At 42.0% G+C, this 14,549-nt stretch overlaps 1 protein-coding gene across 10 annotated transcripts in view; it reads right to left on the bottom strand.

The window, feature by feature from the left end:
• ACYP2 (acylphosphatase 2) overlaps nt 1-14,549 on the bottom strand; it is a 159,608-nt gene that overhangs the window by 88,867 nt on the left and 56,192 nt on the right. The window contains exon 4 of one of the 10 annotated variants that reach the window (XM_059719341.1): nt 4,899-5,195. The exons of the other annotated variants lie outside the window; for them this stretch is intronic. Coding sequence (XP_059575324.1) covers nt 5,138-5,195 — 58 coding nt within the window. The 3' untranslated portion in view covers nt 4,899-5,137. Of the gene's footprint in view, nt 1-4,898; nt 5,196-14,549 lie in introns of those variants that run through there. 10 annotated transcript variants of the gene reach the window in all.

Below are 14,549 nucleotides of genomic sequence, written 5' to 3'. Positions count from 1 at the left end.
TGGGGGAGAGAAGCAGGGGGACATGGAACAGTGGCTAGCAGCTTCTCTGCGTGGCTCCGCTGTTTCCTGCTGCCCTGCTTCCCTCCCTTGGGGCCTTGTTTGGCAGGCACGAGCCAGTGTGGCAGACAACAGCGGGGCCACGTAGGGATCTGTGTGGCTTGCCCCTTGCTGCCCTGACGACGCGCCTCCTGCATGCGGGGCTGCAGTGAGGCCAGCAGCACAGGGCTGTGCCCCTCAAAGCAAAAAAAAAATTGAGGTGTCTCTTCCTCTGTTTTTCAACTTTTGTTAAAAGGATTATATGTAACACTTCAGGAAAAACATGTATACCCTTATAAAATACAGATGTTGTAGCTGTCATTCAAAGGAAAAAGTCACGGACAGATGACAGTTTTTAAATCCTCAGAGATTCATGCTTTCATGCATTTTGTTTTCAAAACCAAAGGGAAAGGAAAGGGGGAAAAGAGCCAATGCTAAAACAAAGGAACTTCCCTGGACTCCCTGCAAAAGTATCATTTATATTTATTAAATTTAATCTTGATAGAAGAAATTATATAACTATTTCTAACTAAATATTCATAAGAAGGAGTAAAACAAGTTACGCTAGCTGGGGATGTTGCCACCCCGTATTAGGTAAGCAACAGTATAGAAGAAATGAAATGGTTATTGCTCCCCATGCCATCCTATATTTTGGCTTTTGTCCATATACATGAACCAAGGGATGCTGAATTTGACTGATGATTATAATTTGAGTCATTACATAAGCTTTGATGTTTGCATGTAGGTAGACTATTTACATCCAGGAACAACTTCCCTTTCTCCCCTAGAATAAATATCTTGATTGAATTATATATCTTCTGTAATCTGAGCCATGATACCTAGGTTCACTTTATTACCATTAGAAAGCCTCAAAATTCCTAACTTCCTCCTATTACAATAAATGTTAGAATAAAGTAAAAGAGATGAAACTATTTCACAGAATGTAATGCTAAAAAGGACCATTATGATGATTTAGAGTGACCTCCTTTATGGTGAAGGCCATAGGACTCCCCTGAATTAAAAAGGTATGCGCTAGTTCAAATAAGAATTAAAAGATGCCCACTCTTGATTTAAAAATTTCCGGTGTAGAATCCACCACAACCTTAGGTAAGCAGTTCCAAAACTTAGTTATTTTCACTGTTAAAAATTTGCATCTTGATTTTAGTCTGAATTCATCTAGCTTCAGTTTCCAGCCATTAATCATTCATTCCTGCTATAAAAGAACATGAATTCCTTGCTGAAGTGGTTAAAGAACTGGCCCCAAGAAAAGAGATGGAAAAAGATTACAAATATGGTAGGATGATGAGAACCTTTTCAAGGTGGGCAAGACTTTTCTAAAGAACTTGGAATAGATGTAAAAACTGCATTACACTAAGATTAGAACTTATCAACACCTTAGTATACCAGTGGGAACACATTATAAAATCCATGATTTAAAAAAAAAAAAAAAGGTAAAAAAATTGAAAAATGAAATTGTTTGTTTAGCTTCTGGTATTTCTAAACAGCTTAAGAGCAAAAAATGTTAGGGATGGCGTAAAGGGGGCTTCCCATGCTGCCTGGAGTCGTGTCACCTCCCAGTTGGAACAGCAGTATCTTGCAGCTGTAGATCACCTGTCACACCTTCAATGTTCTGGGAGATAAGTCTAGACACTACCAGGAGGCAACTGAGATCAGTTATGGACTAAGAGTTTTTGCGGCTCTTTGCAGGGCTCCACCATGCCCATCCCCTGTCCTCACCACACTTGATGTTTCAGGCGTTGTTGATTGCTGCTACAGTTCTTTACTATCTTAACCTGAAGGATCTTAACTAAGGTTTCTGCCTAAGTGGCTGCTTGTCCTGTTCTTCCCTGCATAGGTCCCAAGACAGCTACCTATATCTCTGGTTCTCTCTTTGTCACTCTCCCATGCCCAGGGTCCTCTCTCTCTTCTGAGGGAGTAAAGTTGCCCCTGCCTTCCTTTTCTTTTAGGTCCCTGGAGTGGTTCTCTTCACCCCCACAAGATCGGACCAACTGACTCCTCAAGCCTCCTTGTCATTTCCAATTCTTGGTTGGACCTTGTAGGGTAAGTCACGGGGCCGGTGCTTACCTTCTGGCCCTCTTTGCGTTCTTTTTTGCTGGGCTTCTCCCCTTCTCTTCTCAGATTTCTTTCTCCTTCTGTCTCCTCTCAGGATGCTCCCTTGGTGACCCTTAAAACTCCCACTCTCCAGCTGGGTCCATCGTGGGAGTTCCCTATTGCGTGCCTGCCTGACCCAGCTGTTCCCATCGCAGAGGAGTGCCGGCGGTGTACTTTCCCTTTTCTTTTGTTCTTTTCCCGCGCCACTTTTCTTTTTCGGTGTGGCTGCGTGTGCTGCAGCAGCCTTTGATCTGCGGAGGCCCCAGCCGGCTCCTTGACTCGTCCTGACCACGGCAGGGTTTGCCGCAGCTCCTCCATCTCCATGGGGTAAGTTTTTCTCTTTTTCTTTTTTCTGGCCCTGCTCATAGCAGGGTGCTTTAGGCACCCTGTCACACATGAGATCTAATAATATAGTATTTGAAGCTTCCTAATTATAAGGCTTTATTATGTAAGCCAATCATTGACATAAAGACCATTTAAACTGGTTTTAGCCTGTGTTTGTATCAAAAGATGTTAAAATGTTACCATTTAATAACATGTAAATACAGAAATAAAGCAATGAAATATTTTTAATAAGATTACTAAGTACAGAATACCAATTTTACTGAGCTACAAATTCACATTGCCATGCTGTAAGAAATCACCAGACTGACTAGAGCAATATACTATCTTTTTTTTTTCATTGGTGTAAGAAACAGTGACATGGGAAAACAGTGTCATTTAGTTAACTGTGAGAGTAATTACATACTCACAATTAGAGTTGAAACAGATCCATGTTTAAGAAAACAATAATGTTAAACTACTGAAAACAACAGTAACAGGCAGCACAGTCTAGGGCAGAGGTGGGCAAAATACAGCCCACAGGCTGGATCCGGCCCACAAACTGAGTGGATCCAGCCTGCGTGGGGCACCTGCCAAATGACTGGATCTGGTCCATGGTTGCCCCTACAATGCTCCACATGGTGCCAAGCCCCACCTGGGGCAGCCAGCGCTGCACTCCTGCCTGTGCCTGCTGGCCCCGGCCCCAACCAGCGCACACAGCTTCCAGTGGTGCTGTTCCCAGTGTAGCTGCAGCCGCCTGCATGCTGCTTGGTGCCACTCGCCTCCAGTGCTGACTCCTCTACCTACTCCTGCCCCTGTTGCGCTGGGCAGGCGGGAGGGAAGGTGCAGCTGGGCAGCTCCTGCTCCAGTGCATAGGGCTCCAGCTCTAGCTTCCAGAGGCACAATCCACTTTCTGCACACCCCTGCCTGTGGGACTCATGCCCATCGCAGGGGAGTGCGGCAGTGGATTGTGGCTCTGTCCCAAGTCCCAGCCCTGCACTGTCACTGCCCCATGACCCAGCCCCATGATTCCAATCTCACCCACCTGTCCCACTCCCAAACACTGCTCCCCACCTACGGCCCCATCCCACATAGGGAGTTTTGGCGAGTTGCTGTGGGAGGGGCGGGGTGAGAGGTGCTGACCTGCCCCACAACAGCTCAAAATGTCCTATGTGGCTTGCAGGCCCAAATAATTGCCCACCCCTGGTCTAGGGGATCAGTAAGGGGTGGGAATAAGCAGACCCAAATTCTAGTGCTGGCTCTGTCACTGACCTGCTGTGTGAATTTGGATGTGTTTCTTCACTTCTCTCTCAGCTAACTCATTGTCCTTCTGATTTTAACAGTGAACACTCTGGGGCAGGAACTGTCATTTTTATCTATGTACTAGCCAATTGCCCATCAAGAATGACAGGGGGGGAGGGGGCTGGGATGGAGCGCCACCACCTTACGCCCCATGCTGCTGCTGTTCTGCCTCTTGCAGGGAGCGGGGTGGGGGAGCCGAGGCCAGCACTGCTGACCTCAGCTCTGCCACCCTCTGTCCAGTCCTTAGCGCAGGTTCAGAATCATGGTGGCGCTCCCCCACAGCTGTTTCCGTCAGCCAATCAGAGTGTGAATAAAGTGTTACAGGCAGACAGACAGACTTAGGCTTATTATAATAATAGAATTGTGACCTAGACAAGAAGACTTCAAGTTAGAACCAGGAGGCACTACCATAGAATACTAAAAACAATAGTACAATAATAAAAAGTATTATTGAATATACTCCAGATTTTCTGTAAGTACCACTGACTTTTCTTTTAGCCAAGTACAGCTACTTAGCTACCTTTTTAGTTTAAAAGTATGCTTTTACTCTGACAAGTGGCTATATATGATGTGTACCTTTCAGCACATCAGATCTGCTGCTTATTTGTGTTTAAAGTCATATCAGTGTAGCAAAACAACAAAAATAAGCCTTTTTAATGCTTCCTTCTGTTGGTTCTGTAAGTGAAAATAGCTAAGAAGCAGTGACCTTGATTCTATTCATTCTTTTAAATCATCATCACAACTGTTTACTAAATTTTACTTGTAAGAACAACCTATTTCTAGCAACCCAACTTAGGGCAGTGAATTGCAATTTACCCTATAAGACTTTTTATAAAGTAGTGATCTGTGGGTTTGTCTAACTTGAAATATTCCATTGTATTAGAATATGACCCTGAGAAGAATGTAAAGGCAGAAGCTTTACTTTTAATGCTGTGTTTGTTAGATGTGATCACTTAACATGATATGTAACATGGCAATCCCTTATTCAGTGGTTAACATCGTGGTAGTTTACGCTGAATTAACTTAATTTCCCAGTAAGGACCAGGTCCATGTGAAAGACAGAATCCAATCTGGCAGACCTCAGCCCGACTTGAGTTTAGCAGTTTTTCTGTGGAATCACAAAAACATTACAAACATGAAACTCCACAACACCATTTCTACACTCACTTTTAGATTAAGCTTCAATTTAGTTTATTCAACCAAATTTACCCTTAGCGCAACTTCCAGGATCAGTGAAGTTGCACCAGGAACAAAAGGCTGTTTTCCTGTTCTCCATTTTGTGCCACAGAGGTCCATACCTCAGAAAATGAATTTTTCAGCTTGCTATACTGCATGTTTCTGCATTCATGTAGAAATAATCTTATTTTCATTGCAGTCCATCCCTTTTTTGACTAGGGTATAAAACACAGTAGAGAGATGGTCCCCTGTATACAGGTAAGAAAGCAACAGTTAATATCAAACCTTTTCATGAAACTGTTCTGGAGTATTTTTATCATGTTCTTGTAATTACTAAAACCTTTTTTTTAAAGACAGTTGCACAGTTTTGCAAACTTGTGCAATTGTTTCCTACAATCTACTTGAAATTTTTTTTACAAAGATGATGTAATGGTTGCTTCCTTGCTAAATTTGCTACTTTTGAACCTATAGCTCATTCCTTCCACCTTGACAGCCCATTCTCACTGTTAACACATACTATCTGTTGCTAGTTCTCCTCCAATATCTCTTTTTGTGGATCCTTCTCTTTCCTCTGTCTTCTCCATTCCTCCCTTTTCAATCACTTCTGTTAATGCTGGCATTATGCTATGCTCCTCAAAGTTTACATGACAAGGTAGAAGAAAAATTAAAGACAAATGTAAACACATTCAGATTATTTCCAAATGCTTTTGCTTTTCCTCAGCATCTCTAAAATTAATTCTTGTCTTTCTGTTCTCAGAATTCTGCTCCTCATTACACCTCAGCTTGCAACACTGTCCTTTCTGGCCTTGAATACATACACATTTGTCCTCCTCCACATACAGAAAATATATCTGTCAATATCATTCTGCATTTCAAATATGAGATATTTACATTAATTAACATTTAGCTAAATGAAGACCAAAAAAAGGGAGCCACATATTTTTTACCTAGAAGCTCTCTGCCTTTTTTTGGAAACACTGAAACCAAGGTAAAACCTAGACAACTGCTGATAAAGGTGCACATTAAGATTTGATTTAAAGTAGCTCCTACATTGTCTGTATTTGCATTTGGCATATACCTTATATTCTTTTCTCTTAATAGTCAAAAATATTTGTGATAAAAATACTAAGGAGTGAAATAATTGTGACTTCAGTTTGCCCAATTTTTAGCTTTAAAAAATCCATAGTTTTAGAGACTGGGAATATTATAGTTGATAAAATTCACTTCTCTAAAAAAAGAGAAAACTACTTCAATATACCGCAGTTAACAGAAGTTTCTACTTTGAAATTTCCATTGGGTATTATTTCTTAGTATCATGTCAATTCTTTTAACCTATTTAACAAGTAGTTATAATTTGAAATAAATTCTAAATGTTGTTATCCATGCATGGAAGTCTTAACTCCTTTTCTGTAAACGAATATAATGCAATCATTACAACAATCAACAGACAAAAATCTGTTTTAGTACTGCAAGTTGCTATGGCAACAACTAGAATGTCTACACAGACTTAGCTTCATTTTATTAATAAGGAGGAGGATCACAATACTGCAAAGACTAAAGCTTGCACTTGTATCACCCTCATTTATGCACAGGAACAATAGAGATTTTTATTTTATTTGGATCAGTTTACCTTAAAACTTCATACCATTCCCTCCAAGTCACACTGTTTAGAGGCCTGAGTTTTGAGAGTGACCTTAACAAATCCCATTCCCCTAGCTCAACAAGTGAAAACTGTGAAATGAAGATTTTAGTGTCTAGGGGTCATGGGATGCTATCTGTGTGGATGTGTAACAGGCTGGGGGAACAAGACCATAGATTATAGTAAAAATGAAGACTATAATGAAAAGAATGATAGAACTCTACCAGATTGATCTAAAAATAGTCTTGTTTCACATAAAGCATTTCAATTTGAAAAGTATAAATATCTGTAAAACTAACAGCTCCATCTAGAGTTCAAAGAGCAGGTATTATTGAATGAAACTGCTAACATATATTACAAGTAGCAGGGTCTTGTATACATGACTTCTATAAAAAAATCTAACACACACAGCATGAGACCTTCCCTTTTCTGCCAATGCAATGTTAACTACATTACACCTTTGTCTCAAGTACAGTCACTGTTCTTACAATATAAAAAAGTGTTGTTGATCTATTAGTTAACATAAATTAAATAAATATTTTTATTTTTAAGGACAATTTGCAAAATGTTTAACCTAATGATATGACTGTTTTGGCAGGCACTTCACCATCTGGAAGTGATTTTCCAACTAAATAAAACTATATTTTAATATAAATACATTTTTAAAGGCTACTTTGCTGTGTAGAAATTACTTAATCTTTTCCTTTTGATTTTTTTTATTTTATTTTTTTTGTAAAAACAAAACAAACGCAGATGGTCAAATTAGAGAAACACATTAAGAACAAAATCCTGCCCTCATTCACACTCTGTAGACTTCCTAGATATCAGAGGAGTGTATGCAGTGTGAAACCCTGGTCCCATGGAGTAGATGGGAGTTCTGCACTGAATAAATGTTATCTGGATTTCACCCACAGGATATAAAACAAAGCATAGTATAGCCCTAAAGCTCTAACTAACACAACAAAGACTTACAGATAGTTAATTTTAAGCAAATAAGTATTCCCACTGATTACCCTAGGTCTTACGCATGCTTAAGGCTTTGTGGGAATGGGACATGCAATACTACCTTCAGGGATCAGTAACATTTTCTGGCACTAGGGTAGCATGACTCTATTTGAGTAAGAGGCAGGTAGGCACTAGGACTCACTCACTTCCACCTTCCATAGAGTAACACAGGCAGCACTCCCCCTCTGCCAAAGCCCCTTGCACCTGGCTGTGGAATGACACTGGCTGTCCCTCGCCACTGAATACCACTGAAGCTACGGCTCCGCAGGCCGGATCCAAAGGCTCTGTGGGCCAGAGGCTGCTGACACATGTGCAACTTCATTAATTTCTACCTACTCCTATTAAATGCCTGATCCTGTATGCTGTTACTCCTATTAGTAGTGCAATTAATTATGCAGGAGAACCCATTTCCATACTGGCTTTAAGGTATGTTTCTTTATATGAAATTTCCTGTTCTCTATATCATCATTTTAAACTTTACTAATAATTAGAGACAGTTAGAGGCATATGGAAAAAAAATAAAGGAAAGCTCCACTACAATGATATTGTAAAGACTTCCCTCTTTTAATCTAATGTTATGGGCTATACATACCTGCATTACTCAATACCCTAAAAAGGTTAGGAGAAAAATATTCCTAATGTCATTTCTGTGGAATGATTTAAATTAAAATATGTATTTATATAATAGATATATATACTTTAATAATATTATAATCATATAATAGTAATATAAATACATTTCCTTGAGCATTCAGAGTATATTCTTCAGAAATACAATGGCTCACAGGTCACTGTTTTCCTAGCATCTCCAGACTCATACTTTCTAGGGGTGTACTGACAAAAGTTTTTTGGGTCAATACTGAGGGCCGATTATTAATGAGCCATATCGGCCAATACCACTCTGATTTCCGATATGCAGCCAGGCAGCTTGGAGATCAGCGTGTGCCTGGTAAGTGTTGGGGGGGAAGGGGCAGGGGAAAAGAAGGTGCATGGGAGGCAGATTGAGGCCCCAGTGAGGGAGGGAGGGGTTTGGGGCAGGCACTCCCCAGCTGGTGCAGTGCAGGGCACAGGACAGAGCTGCGAGTGGCACCTCCAAGAGGCACGGAGGCGGGTATGGATCCCACCACTACACACACCACCGGGGGAGCCATGGGGGAGGCATGTGCCCCGCATATCTGTGTGCAGGGCAAAGGCAGGCTGCTGCTGCAAGCTGGGTCCAGAGGCAGCGCTGGGCTCTTCCCTGCCGGGGTGCTGGACCAGAATGTGCTTGGGGCAGGCAGTGGTGGCGCTGGGAGTATGGGGGCTACAGCCACATCGTAGCCTCACCGTAGCCCCCCCTCCCAGCACCGCCACTACCACCCACCCTGAGCGCAGCCCCGGCCCAACCCCTCCCACTGGGAAGAGCCCAGCGTAGCCCCCGACCCCAGCCTACCCTCACCCCACACACAGATCCAGGGGGCATATGTCCTGCATGGCTTCCCCAGAGATACATGTAGCAGCGGGATCCACCCTCCTCCCCACACCCCCAAGACAAGCCTCACACAGCTCTATCCCACGCCCCACCCTGGCTGGGCAGTGCCTGCCCCATCTCCACTCCCTCACTGCAGGAGCCTCAATTGCCCACTCCCATGTCTCTTCTCTCCCTCCACCCCTTCCCCCCCGCAACAGACTTACCAGTCAGAAGCTGCTTTCCAAGCAGCGAGCTGGCCCCAAGCATGCTGCCACTGTGTGCATACATGCAGTGTTTATTGGTGACATTATTGGCCACATCAGCCAAAAAAAGCCAACTGCCAATAATGTCAATTTCCCTTGATTGGTGCCGATACAATACGAACCGATGTATCGGTGTACCTCTAATACTTTTAGTTGGAGCTACCTGCACACATCTGAGTCTGACTTCATTTTGAAAATAATAAAATCAAAAATCATTCTTGAGGTTTTTGGTGACATACTTTTGGGTAAGCAGCATTACCTCCAGGCTTTTAGGAACAAATTGCAAACTCAGTAGCACTGCCTAAGAAGCCTGGCCAGGGTCAAGGGAGACATGTAAGAAAGGACTATTTTCTTCCTTTAATCCAGAGCAGCTGAGAAGCCAACTATATCAGCACATTGGATGAAGCAGCCAATACCTCCATCTCCACATGGCAAAAAGGAACACCAAACAGCACTGGTTCTCTGATACCACCCTTGAATGCAGCTATCCCACACATTATTCTCTCTCTTCTTATGCAGTGAAACCATATTTGTTTGACTACACAGGACTCACTAAGACTATGGAAGTGGGGGCTGAAATTCTCTTTCTACAGTAAAAGAAAAATCTATGGGGAATGCTTTATGGCTGTCGTATTTCCATTCAGCTACAAGCAAATGGAAATATTTTTATTTCCTACTGAACAAAAGTTTTAAAGACAAGGAACTCTACTGCAGACAGTGGTAGATCTAATGTAACAAAGTGCTTTCTGGAAGGTTTCCTTTGTAACTTGTTTTTAAGCAGCACTACCTTTATTTCTTCAGAGTAAACCATGCCTCCATTACGTCTTCTCATCTTTGCTTCTTTAATATGTTTCTTATAGATAAACCAAATTGTCCTTTGGCTCATGTATCGTCTGGCTTCCCTCTCCTCATTTGGTCTCTTTCCTCCATTCCTTTTAGCCTTTACTGGCTGTTCTTTGATCATTTCCTCACTAGATAGTTTTTCTCTCTTTTCCTCTCTCCCTTTTCCTCTAGTATTCTCTCACACAAGCAATTTTTTCCAGGACGCCTTCCTTTCATTTCCACATCTCTCAGGTATCCCAATTCCCACCTCTGCACTTTGGGCCAGGATCTTTGCTCATGCTGTTTTTACACTGTTGTACCCATTGATGTCTGACTGCTTCTCTTACCCCTCTATTCATATGCTTCAAACAGAGAAGAAAGGACAGAACTTCAAAAATCTAATGTTAAAAAAAAAAAGAAAAAAACTCCAAGAATATTCCTCAAAATTGTGTTTCTACCCAGTTTTGCAAAATGGTTATACCTTGTTTGTTCTACTATACTCCATTTTACATAGACTTTTTATATCAACTCTAAAACCTCTTGGCAGCATATCCTGTAGGGCTGTGCAAAATTTTGATGGGTGTTTCGTTTTGAAGCTGTTTTGACACATTTTGAGCTCAAAATAGCGAAATCAAAATGAAACAGCTTCAAAATGAAACAAGGGCACATGAACAGTTTCAAAATATTTCAAGTTTCGAAGCCAGGCTTGCTGTAGCATGGGCCCCTGGATCTGTGCATGGGATGACAGCCCCCAGATCTGCTCATGGAATGACAGCAGGCTGCAGCTGCCAGCTGGGGTCAGTGGCAGCACCAGGCTTTCTGGAGCTCAGCACGGGCTTCGCCCAGCACCGATCCCAACCAGCAGCAGCAGCCTGCTGTCATCCCACAAGCAGATCCAGGGGCCCGCGACCCCCTCAGCAGGAGTCTGCCACAGCCCCGCAGCCCTCCTGGGGGGCACAGGCCCCCAGCTCTGCACACAGGATAGCAGGCTGCTGCTGCCAGCAAATGATATGAGTTTTGCTTATCAGCAGTTTAAGGTGCAGTTTTCCAGAACCCCCTCCTTGAAACTTGGAAAGCTTCATGCCCTTAGCAGGGGCTACCATCCCTGCAATTTTCATCTGAATCAGGCAAGAAATTACAAAGTTATAGGCATTTTCATGATTCCCCATTTATAGCCTATGGGTGAAAAGTTTCGACGAAACGAAATGGAACAGTGCTTCGAAACAAACTGAAACTAAACACTGTCCCTTTGAAATGGCAAAACAGAAGTCAAAACGAAACAGTGCTGTTTTGCACAGCTCTAATATCCTGATATATATTTCCATTTAGCACATGTATGCATTCTTGTAGAATGTTCAATATTTCCCATACCTTGCAAGTCATCTCTTGCAGAAGCTTGACATCAACAAAGAAATCCAACACTGCCTTAAAAATGCAAGTGCAGCCTTTTGATGCCTGAAGAAACAGGTGTTTGAAGATTGTAACATCAGATCCAAAAACAAGCTCATGGTTTATCAAGCAGTTGTGATCCCCATCTTACTGTACAGAGCTAAGAAGTGGACAATGTACAGGAGACACTTCAAGTCTCTGGAGAAGTACCACAAACACTGCCTGTGGAAGATCCTTCAAATCCAGTGGGAGATAGGTACACCAATATTAGCATCCTCTCACAAGCCAACACCAGGAGCATCGAGGCAATGATCATCTGATATCAATTTCGCTGGGCCAGCAACATCATCTGGATGTCTTACTCCAGACTTCTGAATCACGTTTTACGCTCCCAGATCAGTCAGGGTGTATGCTCAAGAGGAGGGCAGAAAGAGCACTTCAAGGACATCCTCAAGGTCAATTTGAAAAAATGCAATATCATCAACTTATTGGAGATTATCGCTCAAGCACCACCCAGCAGGAAGAGTCTGCTGCAAGAATTTCAGTACCTTGAAACCTTATCATGACAACAGGAAACGCTAGAAACAGCATGTTGTGAACCAAATCAAGAATCTAGTGCCACCCACCCCACATGGAAACATGTGCCTAAGTTGCAAGAGTCTGTCTATCTCAGATCAGCCTGGTCAGCCATCTTCAGATGTAAAGCAACCATGCATTGGCAACGCATAGAGGGCACATGGAGTTGCACGTGCACCCCCTGGAAATGCCAGCAATGAGACTGGAAGTGCTGGTGGAAGTACTCGGTGATCAGCCACTGTGGGAACCCCCTCCTCCCCTGGTTGGCAATCGGCCACTGGGGACCCCCCCATTCGGTGATCTGGTGCCCCCTCCAAACTCAGGAGGCACCAGTCACCCATACAATCATGTAAGACAATCATCTCAACTGCAAGGGATTGCTGCTGCTGCTGCATTCTTTGTCTTATCTTCATTCATCACTGTAGCACTTCAGTCAACTGCAACAGTTGACAGTAGTGAATAGCATAAAGTTGAATTAAAACTGATTTTTAAGACTGTATTCTGGAGCCTTCAGCATTCTGGTAAAAAACTAATCGTTTTCTACACTAGGAAACTGAATGGGATTCTCAGTTAATCCCAAGTACTACATAGAACTTTAAGAGGCTCTCCTTGAAATGCTCAAGACAAAGCTTGCAGAATAATCCAATACATTCTTCTAGAGAAGTGTGGAACTTGTGATCTTTTTAAGATTTAAGGAAGTTTCATCTATCATTAGCAATTTCCTTCATTTCCTGTCCTAGTTCAGCCTACAGATTTAGTGGAATCTGGCCAATTAGACTTCACAAAGAGTTCCAAATAAGTACTAATTTCATACAGAGGAAATCACAAAAAATATCATACCACTAAGATTGTGGACAGATGTTATGTTTGTAGTGCTATATATGTCCTTGTAGTTCTATAAAAAGCAGGTGTACAGACATGAGCTCGTCCTGTCTTGCCAAAAAACAGCAGAAATGCTATAGAAATGTTCCCAAAAGAAAAAGAAACTTCTCTGTGGCACGTGTTACAGCCCCAAATGTAGCATGTAGTGCTACAGGGTACTTCTTGCTCCCCATAGCATCCCACAGTGACCCATTCTTCCCATTCTTCAACCCCTTACTGTCCCCCTTGGATGGAGAGTACATCTTTACAGCAACTTTATAGCACTCCAGCTAGAGGGCTGTGTGTTCCTCCTTGCACTATATACTTTCAGAATTACACTGTGCAATACCACTTGTAGTGCTACAAAGCATGTCTGTCCGCAGCCTAAGGCCCCTGCCACACATGGCATACATTGTAGTGTGTGCCAGGGGTTTAGTTACATAATAAATTTAGATCAACCACATGTGTAAAATAAGGCCAGCCACACATGGGAAATAATTATCACACAATTAACTAGTTAACTGCACAATAAATTTAGACCAGCCTCACATGCAAATTATCATGCCATAAAAGTGTCTATCCACCTATAAAAAGAGCCACTCAGGTACAAGTAAGGGGTTGAAAGCATGTAATAACTCTGTAGCTGGTTTCTATCCACCTTTAATTTAAACATGTGCCGGGGCCCTAATAGATAGAGTGGCAATATTATCTGTTCATTTAAGTACTTTTGGAGTTTCTAAACCAAAGTAGTAAACAGAATAAAAAAAAAAAGGGGAAAAACAGGTCTAACTGAGAGGCTGAAGGAAGAATACTAAAAAGGTACATAGAAGAAAGCCATTGTTGGTAAAAGTGACTGCATAAGTAGCTATATTCATCTACCGACATTAATGCAGTGCTGAATGATACAATTAAAAGTTTAGAACCTGACTCAAAATGCACCAAACTCATTTATAGAGCAGTTAGATAAACATTTGGGCACAAGCTACCCAGTAAGATCTGTGGAAGAACAGTTTGATCTGAAAGCTTATCGTTGTGGGAGATGTTGATACAGTGGGTCCAATAAAAGATATTGCACACAAAAAAACACAACCCTTTACAACTCATGTTCAATTTGTGATGTATTATAAACCCAAGTTTACAAAACTGCAGATACAAAACTGCTGCCCATCTAGTCCTTCTCCATCCTGTATCTGTGCAGCTGAATTCTCCTACTTAAGTATACTTAGCACTTGTCCTTATTGAACTGCATTTTATTTATTTCAGACTACCTCTCTAATTTGTCAAGATTAATACTCATTCTAATCCTGTTCTCACAAGAGTTTACCATCCTTCCAGTTTAGCACCATCAAATCAGTACATTTAATATGTTCCAATATCCAAGTCCATTAATGAAACCACTGAATTTGTACCAGAACTAGGACAGACCTCTGTAGAACACCACTTGATGCATCCTTCCAGTTTGACAGTGAACTAGTGTTAAATACTCTTTCAGTACAGTTTTGCAATCAGTTGCACAACTACCTTCAAGCAATTTCATGTAACCATATTCCCTAAACTTGTTTATGAGAATGCAAGACAGTGTAAAGAGCCCTTATTA

The sequence above is a fragment of the Alligator mississippiensis genome, chromosome 1 (assembly GCF_030867095.1).
Source record: "Alligator mississippiensis isolate rAllMis1 chromosome 1, rAllMis1, whole genome shotgun sequence".
Classification (NCBI taxonomy): domain Eukaryota; kingdom Metazoa; phylum Chordata; order Crocodylia; family Alligatoridae; genus Alligator; species Alligator mississippiensis.
The sequence above is the reverse complement of the archived record's forward strand: the minus strand, read 5'-3'. Positions and strand labels throughout refer to the sequence as shown.